This window comes from Octodon degus, unplaced genomic scaffold (assembly GCF_000260255.1).
Source record: "Octodon degus isolate 3935 unplaced genomic scaffold, OctDeg1.0 scaffold00120, whole genome shotgun sequence".
NCBI classification, from domain to species: domain Eukaryota; kingdom Metazoa; phylum Chordata; class Mammalia; order Rodentia; family Octodontidae; genus Octodon; species Octodon degus.
In genome coordinates, this window is record NW_004524696.1 from 7,922,758 (window position 1) to 7,946,897 (window position 24,140).

General features: G+C 50.0%; 1 protein-coding gene across 5 annotated transcripts in view; it reads left to right on the forward strand.

Moving 5' to 3' along the window:
- Positions 1 to 24,140, forward strand: part of Nfatc1 (nuclear factor of activated T cells 1) — a 113,484-nt gene that overhangs the window by 32,237 nt on the left and 57,107 nt on the right. For all 5 annotated transcript variants that reach the window (XM_023700051.1, XM_023700053.1, XM_023700054.1 and 2 more), the window contains exons 4-6: positions 14,129 to 14,331; positions 16,229 to 16,401; positions 18,829 to 18,969. In XM_023700051.1, coding sequence (XP_023555819.1) covers positions 14,129 to 14,331; positions 16,229 to 16,401; positions 18,829 to 18,969 — 517 coding nt within the window. The remainder of the gene's footprint in view (positions 1 to 14,128; positions 14,332 to 16,228; positions 16,402 to 18,828; positions 18,970 to 24,140) is intronic.

A 24,140-nucleotide genomic window follows, 5' to 3' on the forward strand; every position in this document is an offset into this window, starting at 1 on the left:
CACCAACCTGGTGCCAACCCGGCTATTTAGGGAATGATGCAGGCTGGAAGGGGTGCTCAGCAGGTCACCCTGTATTTTTATTTTATTCCATTTAGGTAAATAAAAAGCTTGTGAGGGCAGGAGGCCATGCAGACAAATGGCTGTTTGCCAACGCAGCAATCAGCTACATGGAATTAGCCAGGCAAGGTGCAGAAACGAAGCACTTTAGCAGTGCTTGCAGATGATATTAAGGTGATATTTGTGGCCTGTGTGCTTGACGCCAATTAATACCTACTTTGTTAGCTGCTTGATGTGAGAAAATGCAGGAGACACATGAGTGCGCAGCAGCCACTTTGACATTTTAAGTTTCCACCTTCCCAGGTGGAAAAAGGTCAGATAATGCCTGCATTTAGTTGCACTAAATAACTATAGGTATTTACCTCCTCTTTTTTGCTATGGTTTTCACTGAATGAAAGTGCATTATTGCTGAATGGAAAAGATATTAAAAAGAGAGGAAATAAGTCTGTTAAAGAAGGAGGTATGAAAATAAGCAATAAAGAAATAATGGCTGAACACCCCCCATTTATTATAAATTATATCAGCAAGGGGTGCTGGGCATGGGGCTGAGCGGTGTCAACATCTAGCCTTTAGCATGAAAGGCAGAACACTGGACTCCGGTCTGTGCCTTTGCAGCATTTGATTGAGTGATGATTGGAAGAGTCTCAGCTGCCCTTTGGAGGATACAATGGTGGTAAGTGTGGCGAGCCCTTGAATTTTAACAGGCTGGTTTCCACCATCAGCTAGTACCCCTAGTGACAGTAGTCAAGCACCTGTGACATGCCCACAAGACCATGGTGTAACCCAAGGCTGGGGAATTGGTTCCATTGCTGCTGTCCTCTGCCTTGGGCAGCAGATACAACATTCCTTGGTTAGTACAGTGTTGAGGAAATGGACATTTCAAAGAAATTATAGTTAGGATAATCATTTAAAATGTCTCTAATGTTTGTCAAAGGTTTTTCAAGTCAAGTAATAGATGTTGGTGGAGGGGGCCAAAATGAGACGGACGGGGTGTTTTGTAGAGCGGTCGACCACTGCTATTTCCTTACAGTTGAAACAATCCCTGAACAGAAAAGGATACCAGGATCTGTCATCATTTCTCCCGGTGAGAAAGTACTAATTTAAAGAGTTTGCTGGCATGTCCCTGCTATATGAACTCATGTCTATGCTGGTGTGAGGTAGGCAACTAAAAAGAGGGGGTTTTGGGGTTTTGTTTTATTTTTCTGTTGGTGGACCACAAATTGGATAAAAATAGAATTTGCGCATAATTATAAAACATACTAAAATAGAACACTCTCTGAGTTGCTACGAAAGCTCAGTAACCACAAGGTTCTGTTCTGTGCTGTTGAGTTATTTTGGCACATCCTTTGACACCAGCCACCCTGATGCCCAACCCTCCTCTTGCTTCCAGAGATGGGTTCATGACGCAGTGGCCCTGGGCAAGACCACAGCTCGGTCAGCACACTGAGGTCGCAGCTGACACCCACAGGCTATCTCATAGTCAGTGGACACTAATGCAGCCTCAGCTGTCCAGAGCTACTCTCTGAGCCATGGGAGCCCTCATATATTCCAAGGAGCTAGTCCCTCTAGTATATGCAGAGATCCATTTTCCTGTATGTTTCACAAAGACTGTCCGTAAACAGTTAACCTTGTGATCTGGGGCACTGATCCCTAGAAGTGCCTCAGAGGAAGATGGGAGGAGGTGCGAGGGAAGCCCGATGCCTGCCTCTGATGCTGTGGCTAGCTGCAGATGTGGCGGCCCCTCAGCACCTGTTGCTCTGTTTGTAGGAAGCAAGGAGGAATATACCATGACAGCCCTATCTGGGTGGAGTCAGAGGTTACAGTATCTCAGATTAGGGATGAATGTTTGTGTCTGGCCCAGCCACCTTATATAGAGAGGACTTGTCCCAGGCCATGGCTAGGGTATTCAGGCAACTTTACCTGGGCTTGCCGTTGTTTGGGGTTCTTCTTTTAGGTTCACATTCTTCACCAGGGGCAGGCTTCCTTCTGCCTTCTATACATTCATCTTTCTCATGCTGGGGAATAATAGATATTCTCTGGGTCCTGCTGGCCATTAAGTCATTACTGAGCTGTCTACACTTGCAATTCACCACCTTTGTAGCCATAGGGTCGAAAATACTGCACCCGTAGGGAAGCCAGTGACACATGGGCAGGAGAAGGTGAGGCCAGCCACATCTGGCACATGGAAGGCTTGCCTGGCAGTTCACAGGGTGAGTTCAAGGCCAGCTTCACAGCCCTGGGTGCACCCACAGCCATGGTGCCAGCTCTCTTCATCTCTGATGACACTTGTCCTGCAGGGAACACCAGAAGTTGAGGCTTTTGAGACTGGCTCCAGAGCTGGCAATGGCTCACTTCATTATTATGTCCAAACCAATGAGGAAAGGATGATGGAGCCACCAGAACTTAGACACTTAGCTTTCCTCAGTGGAGCAAATGTCTTGACCTGTCCATCCTAAAGGAGGTGACTAGCTGGACTTCTAGGTCCCTTATAGGACCCCTTGGTGAAATGGCAGGTCCCTCTTGCAGGCCCCCTCCTGTTGGTCCCTCAGGCTGACAGTCCCCTGGGTTTATCCCAATCTGGTCGGTAGCATTCTAGGCCACTGCTGATAGGAGACCGAATTCTCCTGACCTGGGTGGGTGGCATCCAGGTTGTCCTGGGGCCTGTCCTGGAAGTGTACTGGCAGCCTCTCTTGCTCCCTCTGACCTGCCCCAGTGTGGTTCACCCTGTGTTAGCATGCGGAGCTCTGCAAGGATAGAGTCTGATCTCTGACCCTAGTAGGGTCACAGGATTCAGCTCCACTTACCTATCACCACAACGGCTTGCCTGATAACATCGGCCCATCGAGCAGGAGGCTGACTCTATGTGAATAATTAATAGACCACTGAAATGTGAAACACCCCAACCTGGTCAATTCCTGAACAGCATTTTAGGTTTGCAGTTTGTGACCCATCTGTTAGGATGTGACCAGTATAGCTCACAAAAGATTTGAATGAAAGAGCTCTGGGCATCAGCCAGGCAGGGGCTGTGGGCAGGTGACCTCAGGGCTTGCCCTGCCATGTACATGTTTGGGCACAGGTAGCAAGGTGAGCCACCAATGTCCAGGAAGACCTGAAAGGAATGGTGGGGCAAGGGAGGCTAGTCAGGACTGTCTTGCTAGTGTCCTGGTGATCCTGGAGATGCTCCTTCAATCTCTTGGCTTTTAGGCCATTTTGTCCCCATAGATCCAAGATGAGTAACCTCTTCCATCACACATTTGGCAGCTGAAAACCAAAGAATGGGTACCTACCAGGAAATGACTCATCTTTCTCAGATTGGCATTTAAGTTGGGTCTGTCCTGTAACTTTTCATTCATAGATAGTGTCTTTCCTGAAGTCTTAGAGAAGGCGTTAGAGAGTGTTAACTGTTAGGAAAAATAGTTTCCAGAAGGATGTTTGGATCCCAAGACAAGCACCTTCTGTTATTTTAGCAGCCTGCTGGGCCCCACCCAGGTGTACTGTCTTTGTCCTGTGTGCACTTCCTTCTGAAAAGTGCTGTAAGATGGGCTGTTGGGGTTCACAGAATCCAGTGAAGTAGTTACCCTAGAACAGATTCCCTGCAGGCCCTGGGAGGAGCTAGATGTGAGAGTGGGGCCTGCTCCAGGCAGGGGGATCTTGGGGGTAAGATGCCATGTGGTGGATGTTGAAGTACAGTGCTAACCCTAGCCGGACTCTGAGTTGGCCTCATGCTGCCAAGCACAGCTGACCTGCTCATAGTGGAGATGAATTTTTCATGTGTCGGCCTCAGCACCTGGACAGCAGCCCTCTCCTCTTTCAAGATATTTCAGGGCAAACTCTGCCTCCTTCCCTGTCTACCAGGTGCATAAAGCAGAGTTTTTCTTTTTTAAAAAAATATTTATTTATTTATTTATTTATTTATTTGGTACAGGGTCTCACTACGCGGCTCAGACTCGTAGTGATCCTCATATCTCAGCCTCCCCAGCACTGGGATTATAGGTGTGTGCTACCATGCCAGGTTTCGATGGCCTGTATGATGCGTCTGGGGTTCCAGGCCGGCATAGCATGGGGTACCGGGGATTGAATCTGGGTCCTTGAGCTTGCCAGGGAGGCACTTAGACCCCTGAACTATCTCCCCAACCCCACCTTTTCTTGACCTCACAGACACCGTCCTTCCCCTCTTCATGGCATCACGGGGCAGTGTTTCCAGTGCTGCTCTGAAGATCAGATTCAGAAGGGCTATGAGTCAGCCTCAGCCACCCCTGAAATACGTGATCAGCTTTTGAACATGAGAATCACTGTTTCTTCTGCTGTCTGGAGCAGAGCCAGAGTGCTCTGTCCTGAATGGTGAGGGAGGACATCACAGTCCCACAAGGATGTTAGTAGGCCGTTTTGCTTGTTGGCATGAGTGAGTGGAATTGGCCCAGCCATTATCATTCATAGCAATACTTCGAGAAAATAGGTAGAAGTTTATTGAGATCTGCTGATGAGTGCTTAAGTCATGTGGTCCCAGGTTCACAGTGGATTTCTGAACACAATTCAGAGCTTTGTTGTCTATCAGGATCCCTCCTGCAGCAGTACCCACCTTAGCAGAGTGATAAAAAGGACTCTGCAATCCTTGTGGCAGTTATACCCACTCAGCCAGAGCCATGGAGACTGAGGTCCCCAAGGCAGTATGCCCATCAAGGCAAACTCCAAGCAGAGTTGGAAGTGAGGACCCATCCAGAGCATTACAACCCTCCAGGCCATGTCACCGTCCCCAAACTTCTGATTCAGGAACTTTGGGGGAGATTTTAGTGATAGCTCAACACAGACACAGAACTTGCTAATGGTTTTCTATAATGATGCCACATACACTCCTCATTTCAAGTGGTTTTCCCCGATGTTCTTTGAGGGCAGAGCCTCTGCCATAGCTTGTGTGTGGAGGGTGTGTATGCATGTAGGCCTGCTGGGGTATGCTGGGTCCCAGCCCTCAGACACTCCTGTTTGGTGTAGGTGGGCTGGGGACATTTTGGCTCAAGACAGGATGACAACAACACTCTTAATGAGAATGAGAGTGGGAGACCAGTCCCACCTGGTCCTCTGTCGCAGGGCACAGCCCTTCCTTTCTGGCTGTGCCTTGCTGCAGAGGATTCCTGTCACCTGTGCTCCAGGACCCGTGGGCAGCACAGGGCCTGAAGTCCATGCATAAAGCTGCTTTGTGATATGAAGATACAAAATGTGGCTGTGGAACGGTGTTTCTAGAGCACTGCTTGAGGAGGTGCTGGAATGGAGGGTGCTATCTTTCTGACTGTTGCATGATTGTTCCTTCCTGCTCTGCATAGGCTGACCACAGGGGCTGAGGTTGCGACACCTGACATCTGCGCCTGGCCCGCTGGCCCTGACACAGCTCTCCTCCCGCTTCTGGGAGGACACTGGGCCCTGTGTGTGGACAGAGGTACTTTTCTCTGCCATTCCCTGGCTGGGTGGGTGGACTCCCTCAGCAGCGTCCTCCAGCCAGGGAGAGGGGAGCCAGATGGTGGGTCTGTGTCTCTGTAGTGTGACACAAACCACCTATGTTGACCCCCATGAGTCTCGCTCCCCCTGTGCCTTGTTCCTGCCCCAGCTTGGCCATCTTTGGGGATAATGGGCATTAGGTCCAACTGCAAAGGTCAGGCTGTCCTCCATCTTCTCTGTTCTTTTTTTTTTTTTTTTTGGTGGAACCAGGGATTGAACTCATATCCTTGCATTTGCCAGTCAAGCGCTTATCCTACTGAGCCATCTCCCCGGCCCCATCTTCTCTCTTCTGTATACAGATTGCAAGTAAATCTTCCAGATAGTGCCTTGCCATATCTCAGCAACCATGTCCTATGGAAAGAGGGGATTTCATCAGGAGACACAAGGAGGGCAGGTAGCTGCAAGCCAGCTTTTGTTGGAGAGTCAGGGATCAGGGACAGTGGCCATCATTGGGGGCTGACCTCTTCTCGGAGATCTTTGGTTTTCCTCTGTCTGTACTAGGTATCACTGTGGTGTTCCAGGGACAGTGCCGCTTGGCACTTGGTGGGAGAGCACTGCATGGAGCTAGGTGCTCCTGAGAGTCTCTGCTCTATGAATGAGGGAGATATTGGCCTGTAGGGGTCATTCCTGTGTGTGTGTGTGTGTGTGTGTGTGTGTCTGTGTGTGTCTGTGTGTGTGATAGACCTGTCCCAATAGCTTTCTCGTTCTTCTTGATATGTCTCCCAGAGATGGCCATGGAAGCCAAGTGTGTGAGTGGGGAATGCCAGGAGCTGAGAGACCTGTCACCCAGCAGGTGAAATTGGTGCCTTCAAGGATGTTGGGTCTCCCACCCCTTGGCATTGGACTATGAGACTCTGTGTGTGGGTTTCTGGAAGGTGTGGCCTCTTCTCCAGCAGCAGGGCAGTGAATGGCAGCGTGCTCCAGGCTCTGGCTCATCTGAAGTGTCTCCTACTTTTGCTTAATGTCCCTAAACAGGTCCTGAGGCCCACGAGGCTCTTTTGTAGGTTATTTTTTCCTCTGCAGAAAGTTGGGACTTCTCGGCATGTTTTTAATTAGAAATGCTAAATGTAGTGTTTCCGGGCAGAACCTTCCTCAATCAAAAGCTAATGCAGTTTCCCCTCCCTGGATGCTTCCTCATATGTCTGTGTCCACTGCATCCCATGAGGCACTGGCAGAGGAGGCCCACGGGGGCCCGCCTTGCCTGCTGCTCGACCATAGAGCCTGTGCCTATCTTTGGTGCCTAGTACTCAGGTTCAGGTGGAAAGAGACAAAGGAAGCCAGCCGTCTACAGGCCCCATGAGTGTAGCCTGCCTCCCAGGTTTTCCTGAGAGTCCTGACCATCTCTTGAGGCTGTCATGGGATTGGTACCTCTGTCTTGGGGACTGTCCTAACTGCATTGCACTAGCTTGTTTTCTCTTGTCTCCTCCAACCCTGGGCCCTGGAGAACCAATCCCAGGCCACATTCTCTTTGTGCTGCATGCACAGGTACAGAGGGATGTGGGGTTTAGTGGAAGTCTTTGGTAAAATGCCTCCCATGTTTGTGTGGCATCAGCTCTCAGGAGGGGTCCACCCATTTCCACCCAGCAAGTGCTCAGTGAGGGAAGCCACTTGCTCTTCCCCCACTCCCTGGCTGAGTGGGGAAAAAGGGGCCAGGATAGCCATCCCTGGAGCAAACCTAGGTGCAGAGCTGGAAGTCGAAGGTCCAAGGAGATGGAACCTGCTCAGATTGCGGCCCCTCCTGTGGAGTTGGATTGCACTCACTGCCTCACAGATTTGTCTGGACTGCGGCTTGCCATTGATTGTGACGAGCAACATGTTCATGTCCTGATCCATACTTTCTGATTTTTATTCATGAGCTTCTTGTTCTTATGGGTCTTGTTGTTGCTTGCACAACTCATGTCATGGAGTCTGCATCCAGTGCAGGTCTGTTTCAACAGGACAAGGGCCTTGATCCAAATGTCCTGTCTTCCTCTAGCCCATCAAGCTCCCTGCATTCATTCAGTGATTCCTGTAATGAACTGCATCCTGGAGAAGTGGGACTCTCCTTGCTGAGACCTGAAGGGAAAGTAAGCCTGACTCTCTCCTTCTGGAGAGATATCATTGAATCAGCTACCTATTTTGCCATGTTACAGGGAACAGCAGGGAGCTTCCAGGAAGGTTGTGGGAGCAGCAGCTAGCCTCCCTTTCACAAGAGAAAGCCTTTTGACTAAGGCCGAGGCAGAGCGATAAAGTTTGCCCTGTCCATTTGTGGAAGCTAAGTAGCATGGCTTTTTCCAGCAAAATCCCACATTGGCTTTTACACTGCATCACACCTTGAGCAGCGCAGGGGTGGGGCTCTGGGAGGGAACGGCCTGGGATGGCCAGTGACTCTGATTGCAGATACCTCGCTAAGTCCAGAAAGGCACGGCTGAGCCTGAGTGTTTTCCAGCCAGAATGTGCAGCTTTTCCATCTGTACTTCACGTGTACCAGATTTGCTGCACATGGAATGAAAGAAATGTGGTGTTTTTGTTTTTGTTTTTTTTTTCTTTTCACTGGGGATCAATCTGGTGTTCCATGTATGCTAGGTAGGTGCTTTGCCACTGAGCTTTGTGACAACCTAGCTTCCAGAGAGGTTGTGAGTAAATGAAATAATTGTTTATTAGAGCCCAGCAAAGTTTCAGACCTACTGCAAGGCAGTGACGGTACTCACAGGACATAGTGCTTTCTGGGGGTGCTAGGCAGGCTCCTGCTCTGCCATGAACATTGCCACTGTTCTGAGGCCTTAGGTGATCCTGCTTTGGCAATACTTACACAAACCCACTGTGACTCTTAGTGACAATTTTCTACCTTTCTTGAGATAGTTATAAAGATAAACTCATTATGGCTCTTGTTTTATTTTTTAATTTTTACTTTTTTGGACAGATAGAGAAACTTCATTGATAAAAAGACCAGACCATGGTGACACACGCCTGTAACCCCAGACTCCAGGATGCTGATGTAGAGTGACTGCAGGTTTGGGCTGAGTCCTGGCCACTTAGTGACCCTATCTCAAAATAAGTAAACACTTCTTGAAAGGAATGGCAATGCAACTCAATACAGAGTTGCTGGGTCCAACTCCCAGTACCCCCATGGAAAGACCAGAAACACTAACAGCAAATCCTGAAGGAGACACGCATAGCATCCTACGGCCTTTCTGCTGTGCGCTGTGAGTCTGCTGAGTGTGGCTTCGAGTCCCTGCTGGAAGGCCACTTGTGTGCTGGCTGGCTGCCCTCTGGGTCTGTTTGCAAACATAGATCTACTTTTGTCTGTGTATATAAACATGATATAAATCATTGGTAAAATAAATCTATTCACAAAGAGAATTCTCAGATTTAAGTGACACTTTACAAAGCAAAACCAGCATTGCTGCTGGCCCATTACACACATGTACATACACAGAACCAAATGTACACATTCCCAAATGCAAGCAGACATGTGCATTCACACACATGCTGACCAACCACACAAACATGTGTGCATACCAGTACATACAGGCATTCATGCACTGTATGCATAAGATCAGACGCACACATCCATAGACACATGAACACCTGTTGATGCTGCCCATGCTGGTGGATCTGGTCCAGTTACACCCTGCAGATCAGCAGCACCTCCGTGTTGCTTAGTGAAAGCTGTGGTGGTGAAAATGTTCTGCTTCCCTGCAGCCAAGAGCCCTAGGGGTGTGGGTCAGAAAATGGACAAGCCCAGTCCCTGTTGCTGCAATGAGGGCTTTAGGGTGGGCTGCGGACTCCTGGTAGTATCTGCTGTATGTTCTGTCAGGAGGCCAGTCTGCAACAGCCCCTGGAATGTGGGAAATAGCGCTTCTGATGAGGGAAAACTTCTCCTCACCGTGAGGAAACTCTTCTCCTGTGGTGTTACTTGGGGCTGAAAACACAATCTGAGAGAATGTCGATACAACGCAAATAATCACTTAAGTTAAACCAGTGGGAGGAAATTTGAGTCAAAAAAAGTGAAACAAGCCTTGGCTTTGAATCCCAGCACATTAAAGCAATCATTTAATAAGGAAACAAGTAAATTTAAAAATTGTGAAATGAGATCCCAAAGTGGGTTTCCCCTCCCTGCCTGCTTTTTGAGGATATTATGGAATGCACATGTTACTTCTGGGTCTTAAATTTATAATTTCCTTGTAATGTGATTAGTACAAAGATGCATTATGTCTTGAAGGAAGAATGTCACATGAGGGTGTCCTTGGATTGGTTTGTGTATAATCAACTCCAAATGATTAGTTGAAAGGCAGTTGATTTCCACCAATTAGCAGCTCTTTGTAAATCTAGCATCTTCTTCTGCTGTGGAAGGAGCTTCGGGTGAGCTCTAGCCCTGAATAAATTGTCCTCCGTTGCTCTGTTCGCTTATCGTCCCACTGTGTAAGTGCTGAGGCAAGCAGAGGAGCTAAAAACAAACATTTTAATGCAAGAAAACTCGTGGCCCTTACACCTTGCAAATGGAATAATACATTTTGTTTAGTTGAGGTGGAAGCAGAGAGGTCATTGTCATGACAGGTAACTTCATAAACTCTATTCTGACAGACACTGTTACGTGCCAGAGGCAGAAGGACCATGCAGGGAATGTGTAAAGTAGTTCAATTTTTTTTCCTGAAAATGAACTTCATGTTTTAAATAATAGATGTTTATCTCCTGGGTTAAACCTTAAATATTCTCATTTTCACTGAAATGGCGTTTTTCTAAAAGATAAAATTATACCCCAAATTCACTGTATTCCATGGCCATCAGAGAACTGCCACAGCAGGGGCCCTAGGGAGACTTGAATTGTCATTTTATAGACATCTGACCTCAGCCAGCCTGGGCTGGAGCCCTTGGGCTGTTCTAGGCCCTGCCCACTGAGATGGTTTTGGCTGAAGACCCATTTATATATTCCTATGTTAGATTTTACAAAATGGAATACTAAATGGCTGAATTTATCTCTGACTGCTTTTTCTTTGCATTTCACATTGTAAAACCATCTTTTATCCCATAGAGTAGCAGTTTCTTAGTAAGTTCATTAAGTAGTGAAGGACTCCCTGGGAGTTGAGCAGACTGGATGGGCGAGTCCTCCTCTCCCATCTCAGCTGGACACACACTGCAGAGACTTGTATTTTCCTACAAAAAGAATCTGTTACTCTAAAGGGAAAGGCACTTCGTTCCTTTAGATTCAGGCAGTGCTGGCAGCAACCACTCTGAATGGTGTGGTGGAGGCAGACTTTCCACATGGACGGTCCTTGGCACAAGACTGGCATCTGTGTTCAGCCACTACCTCATGCCTGAAACTTAAAGGTGGAGAGGTTTATTTTGGCTTCTGGTTGCAGTCCTGAGGCAGCTCCAAGGCACGATAGCATGGCAGAGGGGCATGGTGCTCAGGAAGTGGAGAGTGAATGGAGGAGCCAGGGAGGGAAATAACCAGACTCCGCCTCCTAACAGCAGGTCAGCTGCATGCCCCCATGATCCAACCACCTTCTGACACACAAGTTGAGCTCTAAACTGCTGTAGATCTGGCCCAGCACATAGCCCAGGTGCAGGGTGGGGAGGAGGTACAGGCTGGGGCAATCTGCTCTCTCACTGTACCTTGTGCTAAAGCCTTCTATCTAGACACTCTGAGCTCCTCCAGGATAACCTGGGATTCAGCAGGTATCACCTACAAATGTATCCTCCTTAGCATGTAGCCTGAAGACACTGGCACAGGCGTTCTGTGGCAGACACATGTTTGTCAGGAGGAGCACTTGTAATGACAGAATCAGCCTGAAGTGATCAGCCCATGGATGTCGTGAACATGTCCTACACAAAGACACTTATGTCTTCTTGCCATTCTTAGCCCCACCTTCGTACCCTGTACTAGAGATAAGCCAGGGCCTTTACACTGAGCTTTTTTTTTTTTTTTTTCTCTTTACTTTGAGACAGGGTTTCATTATGGTGCCCAGGCTGGGCTCAAACTGAACCTCCTGACTCAGGCTTTCACAATGCTGGGATAAAGGACATGGATCACCATACCCAGCTTTTTACCTCTTACTCTTAAATTCAGTTAGTGTCCTGTGCTGAAGAGTCTCAGGCTGAGGAAGAGGAAGTTAGTGGACCTAGAAAGACCTCCCAGTGTGTTCCATGGGGCACAGGCAGAGGAAACAAACTTTTGCTACGTACAAACCTATTAAGAGTTAAGGGTCAGCCTTTGGCCAGCTACCACCTGGTTCCACCTCTCCCTCAGAGTTACTGCTGGTGTCACATCAGTGTGAGTTAGGGCAGAGAACAGGTTCTCCTCAGCCCTGTGTTTGAGGCAGGCTGGGTCCTCCTTGCTCACATGGAAGCAACATGCTTTCACTTTTAACACAGACTGTCACAAGCCCTTTAGGAAATGTGCCCTTTGTTGAAACTCCCACACAGCCAGGTCCTGGAACCAGGCCTCCTATGCTCACTGAGGCGGCAAATTACTGTGTCTGCACTCGAGTTAGGCTTTGATGCAATAGAGAACACATTTTTTTCCTGCTGCTGGTGGCTGTGGGGCTGATAATTGAATGAGAGGATGCAGACTGTACCTGTTTGAAGTATACTCTTAGCCCAGGGTCCTTTTATCTTGTGGCAGTGTTAGTGCTGGCCAGCTGCCATGTGCTGGTGGTTCGGAAGGGTTAATGAAAATCCTGGTGCCTTGGCCTCTTGTAATGAGCGGCCCAGCTTGCATCCAGCCAGAGGCTGTGGCTGCCGCTCTTTGCATGAAGGACGTGTGAGGGGCCAGGGCCTTGTAAAATGCCAACACCCATCGCCCACATCAAAATCTAACAGTAACTAATTGCAATGTCTGATTTTCTGTTTCCCATTTCTGAAGTTCATAGTTTTTCCAAAATGGCATATTAAAAAAGAAAGTCTCAGCCTTCTGCCAGCCCATGAGGATGAAATATGAGTAAAATCAAGCAGAAAATGGGTTAGACCCAGAGGTATTTCTATTTTCTCTCTTCCCATGCTGTCTCACTTTCTCTTGTCCTATCTGAGACTCTGTAGGAACATTTTGTGGCTGAGATTTCTTTGCATCTTGGAGCTTTGCTTTGTTGTTGCTATTGCTGAATCCCCAAAGTGTACGTGGTGTTTTTGGCCCTTAGCATCCTGCTATGTACCCCTAAAGACAAACTCCTGCTGGTCTCCTCAGCCCATCTCCATGTCTCCACCCTCACACCAGCCTTGATTCTGAGTGCCAAGTCCTCGCTTCCAGCCTCTCTGCCTGCCTCACGCAAGATCAGGCATCTTGATGACAGCAACTGTAATGTCCCTTGAAGTCCCCCATCAGTCTCTGGGCTGAGCTGCTGGCAAGATCACCAGGAGTGACACCAGGAGGAGGTGGTACCTCCCACAGAGTAGAGACCTTGCAGCTTGTGCCAGGCATTGGTGGCCCTGGATTTCCATATGTGTATTACCTAACCTGAGCTTCCCTCGGGGGGCTACAGGGCCCTCTGGGGTGTAGCCAGGTATACTTGTGAATGTTTAGCTCTCAGAACTCTGTGGCTTGGAATGAACAAAGGTTCCCAGAGGGTGGCAGGTTTTCACCACCAGAACTAAGATGTAGGAAATTCTCTGAAGCGCAGCCTTAGGTTGCCCACTCATGTTCTGGCAGAAGCATCTGGAATTGTTCCGGATCTGGTTTGCTTTGTCTTATTTGAGCTGTGTGCATTCTGTGCCCAAGGCCATGGCTAACCAAGTGGAAAGCTTGGTGGGATGTCCACAGCAGTTCTGCTGTGTGGGGTCTGCCACTGGCTGGCAGTTGCTCGGCTTACCTGTCTATAGCCTCCTGGATCTCAAGAATGTGACCACAGCTATGACCTGCTTCTGAGCAAAGAGAGGTGTACCCAACCAGTCAGAAGTGGGTGCACCTTGGCACAGGTCCAAATCTGTGTTTATTTACAAATACAGTGTTTACTCAGGAGGTTTGAACTTTGTACTCTGCTCACGTCACCTTAAGTGAAGACAGGAAAGTAGGCCCTGTCCTTCTGCAGCTGTGCCTGGATATATTAGTGAGGTATAACAGAGCTTTGGCTCTTAGATTTTGGAGGTGCCCACCTTGATCAGCAGTCCAGTTGCTCTCCATCTCTGCCTCATTTACCTGCTCTGGAAGTGTTTGCTTCCTCAGAAGCTACTTACATTGCACATGGGACAGAGGGGTAACTTGGCAGGCTGCTACAGGCGCCTTTGCACTAACCCTGCCTGGACAGAAGATGAACACAGGGCATGATTGTGGTTGGCATCAATGCTAGTGGTGCTGAAGTGTGTGTGCACACTGCCTTGTGTGTGTACACGAGTGTGGGTGTGTACGAGGTACACATGTAAAAGCAGAACAGGAGTATTTAAAGCCTCACCTGTGTGCCCCAGGACCTTCGGGATAATAAAGCATTTTGCAAGCTTTAAGAAGTACTGATATTACATGGTTGTTACAGGGAAACAACAGGGGCAGGGGTCCTGGACACCTGTTGCAGCTTTCTCTTTGAGTTAAGAGTCTACTGGTACACATGTAATTGATTCCCAGAAGTTTGTGTGCATGGTGCTTAGTGGGAGTGTTTTGTTCTCTTGCCAGCTTCATGGTTACTTGGAAAGTGAGCCGCTCACTCTACAGCTGTTCATTGGGACGGCGGACGACCGCCTGCTGCGGCCCCATGCCTTCTACCAGGTCCACCGGATCACAGGGAAAACTGTTTCCACCACCAGCCATGAGGCCATCCTGTCTAATACCAAAGTTCTGGAGATCCCGCTGCTGCCGGAAAATAACATGCGAGCCACGTAAGCCTTCGGGGCCCTGACTGGGTGACACTGCTTTGCCTCGACCTCTAAGGGCTTTCCCACAACTCCAGGCCAGGTGTCATGGCTCTGCCTCTAAATAAACTTTGCAAATATTTATGACAGTGGATTTGTTTCTTTCTAGAGTTTCAGCCACTGTGTGTATTGCCACTTAAAATAAGCATCTCCATTACACAGCTGTAAATACCTCCCCCAAGTGCCTCATTTAGCTCCTAAATATGACACCTATTTATTTCTGAATATAGGAGTGCAAATTAGAAGAGTGTCTGAAATGCAAACATTGAAAATCGTAAGAGAGCAATATCTCTAGGTAATATTTTCACTCTTAAGAGTTGCTGACATTGCTGATATGGCCAGGTCTGGCATGCCGAGTCAAATCAGCTTATAGGGGAATTGATCAATAAGTAGAAGACACACAGGGGGATGGAAGAAAGAGTATATTCACTTAAGTCCTAAGAGCTGAGTGACTGCTGTGCGCCATACTCATCACTCTGAACTGTGAACGCAGGATAGTGAGACAGAGGGCACACTGGCTGAACCCATGATGTTGGCCTTGTACTGGGGACCCATGGTAGTGACAGGCAAATAATTAACACACGTATATGAACAGAGAAGCAAAGGAAAGGTGGTGATAGTGAAAACTTCCAGAAAGTGAGGTAGGATAGCTGCGAGAGGGCTTGGAGCTGCCCTTGATGGCAGGGCAAGCTCAGTGGTCTCAGCAGGCATCATTTAGCCGAGAGCTGGTGTGCAGGAGGGGCTGGGTGGGTGGGGTGCTCAGTGGCCAGATGCAAGACGCCATAGGGCAGGAGGGAATTTGAAGTACACATTGGCCAATGAGGAGACCTGTGTGTCTAGGTCGGCATGGTGACGGGGAGAGTGTAGATGAGGGGGGTAAGGGCTGGATCATGCAGGACTTTGTTTGGATCCTAATAAATTATTTATGACTTTTAAACCCTCTGCTTGAAAACAAAGGAAGAGCTCTCTCTCCATGTTGGCTCTTCATGAATTTGAGAGAGTTTACCACAGTTGACTTCATTCAGAATCTGTGAGTTTCCTTCCCAAGCTGTAATCCAGGGTTTCTAAAGTCTGGGATAAGGCCAGAGGGTCCAAAAGAAGCCTTGTGTTCCTTCAGCCACAGGAACTATGAAGCCAGTGATTGCTGTGCTATGCCACGGTGCACTCCAGGAAGAAAATGCCCCTTGGCACACACAGCTCCACGTGTCTCAGGACGTGCCCTGTGGACAGCACTTCCCACTGTCCACGCTCACTCACTATCTCCATGTGACCCCTGATGGGTGGGGGAGACACACACAGGTCTCAGTCTCTTAGCCAGTCAATGAAGGAGAAGTATGGATTTTATTGCATCAAGAATTTATAGATGCAGGAGGGAGTCTAAATTTGAAAGAAATCATGAAGTTATATAAAACCCTAGAGAAGGGTTTCTAAGAAAATGAAGAACTTGAGACTGAAGGGAGCGGTGGGCTCCCTGGGAGGGACACTGGCTTCCTGTGAGAGCCGTGGGGTGCCCACAGAAGACCACAGGACCTATTGCTGTTCAACCTGGGCTGCTGTAGCTAGCGGGCCACAGTCAGGACACAGCCTAGGGTATTAGGAACAGTAAGTGACTGTCAGGACACCCTTCTGGCCAGGGTTGGAGGGCGTGCCTACATGGCTGCTTCATTTCCTGCTCATGAGCATGTGTGGACACCAGATCCCACACGGCTCTCATGGGACGGTGAGCACCTCCAGCAGGTCTGCTCACCTACGGGAAGGTGGGGCCCAGCCACGGCTGATCATCTCCCTTTTGGGGTATGGGGACAGTGTGGTGAGGAGAGCTGCCAGTGATTGAAGGCAAGCCATGACCTTTTGTTTTGGGCAGCATCGACTGTGCTGGAATTCTAAAGCTCAGAAACTCTGACATTGAGCTACGGAAAGGGGAGACTGACATTGGGCGGAAGAACACCAGGGTGCGGCTGGTCTTCCGAGTCCATGTCCCACAGCCCAACGGCCGGACGCTGTCTCTTCAGGTCGCCTCGAACCCCATTGAATGTTGTAAGTAGACCTCCAGGGATGGACACTGAGACTGGGTCATCTCCTGACTTTTTGTTTGAATAGACTTGCACCTGAACTGTCCCAGCTGGTGTGTCAGTTTCTGTGTGTGTTCCCTCCAGATGAGACAGACCTCTGTGTTGGCTGTAGGGCCTAGGTGAGCCCCATGTTGCAAGTAGCTTGGCGGGGCACAGACCCTACCTGGAGATCCTGCTGTCTTGACGCCAGCACCCATAGGAAAAAGAAAGCAGGGCCTGCCTGGAAGTTTTGAGAGAGATGTATTGCTCACAGTTGAGTTAATTCTCTATTAAGGTTTTAGGGAACAAAAATGCACTGTAGTCCTTCATCTGAACTAACATAAATGCTTTTGTTTTGCCATGCTGGGCATGAAACCAGGACTTCCTAAATGCTGAACAATTGCTCTACCACTGAGCTACACTACCCAAATGGAAATTCTTTAAACTAGTACAGGACTGTTCATCTTCCTGGGGTTTGTTCTTTTAAGTTGTGATAGGCCAAAGTGGGGTGTGGTCTGGGTGCTTTTGGCCTTTGTGCAGAGGCGGCTGCCTGGAGGTGGTCTTAGGTGGGGGTGATATCGGGGCTCTAAGTCTTTCTTTCGTGCTTCTTTGCTTATCCTGTGTTAATGGGTCAAGTCCCAGCCAGTTCTGCATGGGAACATCAGAGCTCTGGTGTCAGCAGCCCCTCTTGTCACTCTTCGCACCCACAGGATTTCTCACCCATTCTGCAAATTGGAGCCTTGAGGCGTGACCCAGTCTCACAAGGGAGTACAGATGGGCTCAACCAGACCTTGGTCCCTGTTGCTGTCCATTTTCTTCTCCATGGTGCTGTCTATCCTCTGGTTCCTTGGCTTTGTTACCTAAAGGACAAATACTCCAGGAGGTGTCAGAAACTCTGGTTTTCAGCTCCTCACTTCAAGGTCCTGGGGCAGCAAGTGCTGTGGATCACTGTAGGTGCCCACCTGAGACTCTAGCCTATCTTCATCACCGGTAACCTGAGTCTCCTCGCAGTCTCCATCCACAAGTCATGTGGCCTCTGCCCAATTTTCCCTGTCATCTCCCAGACATCTCTTGGTTTCTGCACCCGTGTAGGGCAGTTTGTGACATCTGTTGGCTCCTGAACCCGTGTAGGGCAGTTTGTGTCTGTTGCTAGGCATGACTAAATTGCATGGAGTCCCAGCAAGCTGCCTCTGTGTTCTGAGGCCTGGTCTCATCTTGGTGAGGTGGGGCTGACCTTGCCCAGGGTCCCCTCAGCACCTGGGATGTGTGCTCATGAACATCTGCTTGGGTGGAGGGTGAGAGCAGTGTCCCCAGCCAGCCCCAGGCACTCCAGCCACTCTCTCCTCACTGCCAGCTGTATCTCTCTGCCCTTCCCTATTGGCTGCATTTGGTGAGGGCTTCCTCCATACTGCCTCAGGGAGAGCTCCTACTTCCTCAGGGGGCCACCTGGACAAGCAGCCAGTTGGTAGCAGCAAGGGATGGACACACAGACTTGCTGACATGGGTCCCTGTGCCTGGATACCATGGCCTTGTGCTGCTTTCTTGTTGTCATTGATCCTCAGAGGCACAGCTGTGTGTGTCCGTGTGGTCTCTGTGTCCACAAGCCCCAAGATGACCTCAGCACCCTGAGGGACCTGTGGGCGGTGTTGCAGCATGGCTCCCCGACAATTTCCACAGACCTTGTTCTCACTCTGGCTCAGCCTAGAGAACCCCAGTTGGCCTCTGATGCTAGCACTAAGATTGGAGTGGCTTGGGGTGTTGTCCTGGGGCTGGCATGTCTCTGGCCACCTCAATGAGACACTGACCTCAGGAAATCAGCTGTCTATCATGGCAGGGACTTTGGCTCCAGGTGTAGGTGTATGCTGGGCAAGGCCGTGTGGACCAGAGGAGCTGGATATGACATAAAGCCCCTGCGCTCACTGGTGCTTCATGGTGTTTCATTGCAAAGACAGAAGGGTAAACCATACAAGTGCATCTCGGGTGCAGAAGGATGTCTGTCCTGACAGGGATCCCTGTCTCTTCCTGCTTTCAGCCTCTGCTGACACTTGCACTGCTTCCATGACCCAGGCTTTCCCATCCTCATGGCCGGGACCCCAGTCCATACTTGAAGCTGTCAAGCTAGTGCCAGGCACACTCAATCCCTGCACTAGAGCCTGGGACCAGCAGTCTTATTGCTGCAGTTTCTGTAAAATGTGTCATAATATAGGGTTTGTTCCAATTCCTGAAAGTCTTTTGTTAAAGCAGGTACATGATACACCAGGTTCATCCTAGGTTTGGGGAGTAGGTTGACCTTTTGCTTCTGGTTAGTTGCATCAGGAGGCAGTGCTCCGGGAGGCTTAGTGTCCTCAGCTTGGTTCCCTATAGGCAGCAAATACCAGGGCTTGGCTCACTGACCTCTCCTTGTCCAACACAGCCCAGCGGTCGGCCCAAGAGCTGCCCCTCGTGGAGAAGCAGAGCACAGACAGCTACCCAGTCATCGGTGGGAAGAAGATGGTCCTTTCTGGCCATAACTTTCTACAGGACTCCAAGGTCATTTTTGTGGAGAAGGCTCCAGGTATATTCTTTAAAACTGGTCATCTGAGTTTCCTGGTGGTGGGAATTGGCTTCTGGTTGGTGAGGAACAGGCCAGTCATGGGATGGGCAAGCATGAGGCTCACATGGTAGACTGGCTCTGTGCACACCTATCTGAATGCTCTAGTGAGTTCACTGTCAAAGGTCCTTCAGATCCATCTTTCTCAATCTGATTGTCAGTACTAGGGGCGTCCTGCAGAGTGTGAAAGGCTGTGTTTGTTGTGTCGTGGTCCCTGGTCTGCCTGAAGTAAGCACTGGCGCCAGCATGTCTCTCAGCTTCCTGGCCAGCTGTCCCTCTCTTCCCTTCCCCATTGGCTGCATTTGCTGAGGGCTGCCTCAGGGAGAGCTCCTCCTACCTCCTCAGGGGGGCCACCTGGACAAGCAGCCAGTTGGTAGCAGCAAGGGATGGACACACAGACTTGCTGACATGGGTCCCTGTGCCTGGATACCATGGCCTTGTGCTGCTTTCTTGTTGTCATTGACCCTCAGAGGCACAGCTGTGTGTGTCCGTGTGGTCTCTGTGTCCACAAGCCCCAAGATGACCTCAGCACCCTGAGGGACCTGTGGGCGGTGTTGCAGCATGGCTCCCCGACAATTTCCACAGACCTTGTTCTCACTCTGGCTCAGCCTAGAGAACCCCAGTTGGCCTCTGATGCTAGCACTAAGATTGGAGTGGCTTGGGGTGTTGTCCTGGGGCTGGCATGTCTCTGGCTACTTCAACCAGACACTGACCTCAGGAACTCAGCTGTCTACCATGGCAGGGACTCTGGCTCCAGGTGTAGGTGTATGCTGGGCAAGGCCGTGTGGACCAGAGGGGCTGGATATGACATAAAGCCCCTGTGCTCACTGGTGCTTCATTGCAAAGACAGAAGGGTAAACCATACAAGTGCATCTTGGGTGCAGGAGGATGAGTGTGCAGTGGCCCAGAGGGGTGTCTCCTTGCTCACGTGGCACTGTGCGTTGCTGTGGCCTCAAAGACTTTGGAGTTTCATTTCTGGAACTGGGTTTCTATGCTGAGCTGGACCTCTGGTGTAGGTACCCTTGTTCTGTTAGGAGTGGCAGTCCCGGGCTGCCGTGCCTTTGCCCAGGTTGGGCCAACAAAGCAGCATTCTACACAGCTGGTGTTTGGTAGCATTTTTCCTTTTTTCACATTTACTAACTGGAATTTTCTTGAAGGTGGCCCATCCCATACTTACTCTAATCACTGAAAACCACTGAGGCATTCAGCCTTCATAATGGAATCTTGATTTTGTACAGTTTGCAGGAAACTTAAGTACTTCAATCAACACAGGCTTAGACGTCTTTCACGTTTAACTTGGCTTGCCTATGTAATCATGCACATAATTGGAAAATATGTTTTAAATTATAGAGAAAACCCAGCTAAGTACAATGATAAGGAGAATTTGCATTGCCCACGCCCTTCTCTAAAGGAGACTAATTCTGAAATAATTCAACCTTCAGAGTGTCAGGCATGTCTCTGTGTTGGGGGAAGAGTGTCAGAGTGGTGCTTTACTCTCTCTGTCTTCTCTCAGTGAGGTGCTTATGATCAAACTGAGTGGAGCTACAGCGCCTCACGACTGCACAGCAGTGTAGGGCCTGGCTGCTCTCTGGGCTGTACCTGTTTATAGTCCTTTGGACCGGGGAGGATGGGGGCACCTTCTGCACACATGCTGATGACTTTGCCTACAGAGGGTCTGGCTCCTTTGAGGTCTGCCTTGTGGTGGCCAGCACTGTCCTGCCATGTTGTGTTCCATGCACAGCATGGCGTGGTGATGTCTAGCTTGGTGAGGTATGGCCTTGCCCTCCTGCTTCACTGGGCCCTGGGCATGGGGTCTCAGGAGCTGGGAGCAGTCCCTTGTGAGTGAGAGCAGAGCCCCACAGGCACTCCACCCTGCTGCTGTGCCCCGCAGATGGGGTAGTCACTCTCTTGGCTCCAGCTTTGAGGAGATACTGTGCCTCTTCCCAGGTCTTACTGTGCTGTGCAGTTGCCTTGTAGGTTGAAATAAGTATCTTTCAAGGGCTTGGGCCAAAGGTCTGTGCCTCTGTGTCAGGTGATGTTTTCCAATGATGAGAGTCAGTGGAAAATGTTTGTCCAAGAGATTGAGGGGGCAGGGTGAGACCTGAGGGCGGCCACCCCCTGGGGTGCCAAGCCAGACCCCTGGTGGCCTCTATCCATCAACTACAGGTCCCAAGGCATGGGGGATGAGGGGCCACCACCCCCGCTGGAGACGGCTGTGTCTGCAGATCTGCAGAGTAGGGCACATGCTTACACATGCATGTGGCTATGTGAAGCTGGGAGGCGCACAGTCATGCCCAGTATCGCTGTGCATGTGGAAACAGCCATGTGAAATGAGGTTGCTGCTCTGTGCAGACTGGCCCAAGATGAGTGGAATGTGTCAGTGTGTGAGATCTTGGTATCTTAAGCCCCAAGCAGTTCTGGGCCAGGCTAGTGTGAAATGCAGCTCCTCGTAAAGTCACTTCTGTTTTGTGGAAGTTTTATAAAAACGACAGTGAAGCCTACTCTGGTTTCTGCAGCTGTGTGAATGCTACTCCAGACTGTAAGGGTTCAGGCCACAGTCACTGCCTCTGGCGACTGTGCAGTAGGCCGGGCTCCTCAGAAGCTCTTATGCTGCTCTGGTCAGTGGTCATTATGTGGGCTCTGTGACCTGTAGGTCAAGGCTTCTGCTGCCTTGGACCCTGCCCTCCCCAGGAGGTCTGACAAGATACAGGGTGGACAGAGGAGTCCTACCAACCCCATGTACAGGAGATCTGGGATAGGCCTTCCCACTGCTCAGGTTCAGCCCAGGCAGCTGCACTGTACCAGATCTGAAGGATATCTTGCAGGATTAGACACATAGGAAACACCATGAACTAGACTACCTCCATGCCCAACTTCTCTATCCTCTGTTCAGAGCCCCAACTCAGGCTCCCAACTCAGCACAGTCTGACCCTACCCCTGAAATCCAGCACAGATAGATCCCAGCCAACAAATCCACACACAGGTCCCAGCCCGGTCTCTCTGTCTGTCCCCTCTCTGTGGCTCCCCCCCGCCAGCACCCCTGTTTCTTGATGTCCCCCTGAGAAAGACAGGCTGAGGCTCTTGCTGCTGCTTTTCCCAGGTTGAATCTGTCCTCTGTCCCTTAAAAAGGCCTGGTGTGCAAGGGAGGAGGAGTGGCCAAAGCCGGGCTGTGCAGGGAGTGCAGACAGGAGACAGTGGCGTCCGAGGTGCGACGTGTGGCATCTTCTTGCCTTCCTTCCATGTGATGTGGAGCTGAGGGAAGTGGCCAGCAAAAGCAGCCACTTCTCCAGCCCCTTTGAAAGTGCTAGTTAGACAAGAAAGATGCTGAGAGGAGGACAGCATGGAATGAGTCCTGCTGGTGACTCTTCTTGACCTTTTTGGGCCCTGTGGCAGTGTGAACTTGGCAACTAACCTCAGCATGGAGGATCAGACATAGATTTTCCCCCATGTATGTGTGAATGGGGTGGATGTGCCAGGGGGCCCCACCATGGAATCTAGGGGCATTCCATTGTCTTCAGGGGACAGTAGTAAAAGGCCCTTTGTCCTCTGAGGACCTCTCTGAGAAGGGCTGGCCAACAAGAGTCTTTTCCAGTGGTCCTGGAGCCAGACACACTGGGAGGCAGAAGGAGTGTTCTCCGGGAGAATGGGCTAGGTCTTGGAGAGGGTCCATTGTCTTGGCCTCCCAATGGGACTGGAGACCTGACTCTACATGGGAGCCTATCACATGTGCTTGTTCCACAGAAGTAAGTGCTCCGTGGTCAGTGCCTCTTCCAAGTTGTACTCAGGAAACAGCTGTGAATCTCAGCTCTCAAAAGGGCCTGGACACAGCAGAGGGTCTTCCCTTACTTTTTCTTTTGGAAACTATATATGGGTTCATACAACCTGTGTCAGAGCACATTGTCGTATGACAGAGAAGGCAGGGGCAACCCCAATTGTGAGATACTGAGACAAGAGAACCAGCTTGGGGAGTGTGTGTGTGTGTGTGTGTGTGTGTGTGTGTGTGTGACTGTATGAGTATGAGTGTATGTGTGGATTGGTGTGCTCCATGTCTCACTGGGTGTGTGTGTTCACATGTGTATATGTGTGGGTTCATGTATGTCACTGTACTGTGATATATGTGAGTATGCTACCATGCAAGCATGTATGTGTACAAAAATGTCTGCATGTGTGTTGTATTTGAGGGTATGCCTGTGTGTGCGCATGAATGTCTCTGTAGTATGGGGTGTGTGTGTGTACCTGTGCAGATGAGCCCTTCTGGGTGCCTCATGGAGTGCCAGCCACTTGTTGTCCACTGTCATGCCACAGGAAACCTCACATTCCCTGGTATCTGTGCACCTCTTTCCACTGCGTGGCAGTCCCAGCTGGGTGACCAGACGGCATGACTTCTATTGCATGTGTTCTGGCAATGGACCTGAAGCCACATAGTGGACATGCCAGCACCAGTCTTGTCAGCAGCCCGCCTACCGCCTCCCTGATCTTCCTCCATCATATTACCCAGCCACTGAGGCATCTGCTGGTCACCTGCTTCCTCGAGGACTTCTGGATGTTTCCCAGGGTCAGACACCAAGGGCTTGGCTGTTCACCAGGTGCTGTGTTGCTGTCTAGAGCCAGCCTGTAGGAAAATACCTTCTTCTTTCCACTTCCCTGGCCATCTGCGATGGGAAAGGGAAAGATTGGAAAGGGCAGTGTCTGTTCCCAGGGCAAGCACGTCATCAGCTGTACACATGTGCCAGCCTCCGTCACAGACACAAAAATACTACAGTGCTGACCTCGTGGAGTGGGGCTTGTGTGGCTGCCCTCAAGGCACTCTGTACTCTTCTAAGAATCCTGCAGCCATGCCCGCCACTAGCTGACTCCCAGGAGAGACTAACAACACTGGTGGGACAGTTTTGCCTTCAGGAGGCTTTTCTTGCTAGAGTCTCGGTGTCCTCCGTGTAGACAGTGATTCAGAGAGGCCTGGAAGAAAATGACCCAGAGAAGGTTCACAGTGCTGGAGTCCATGCTGGGCAGTCCTTAATGGGAGGTGGCAGGCTGCTGTAAGCAGAGCCCCTCTCCCCATATTCTTATCACAGCACAGACCCAGGGGACTCCACTTGTGAACCCAGACTTCTGGGAGGCACTGGACTCTCCCACTG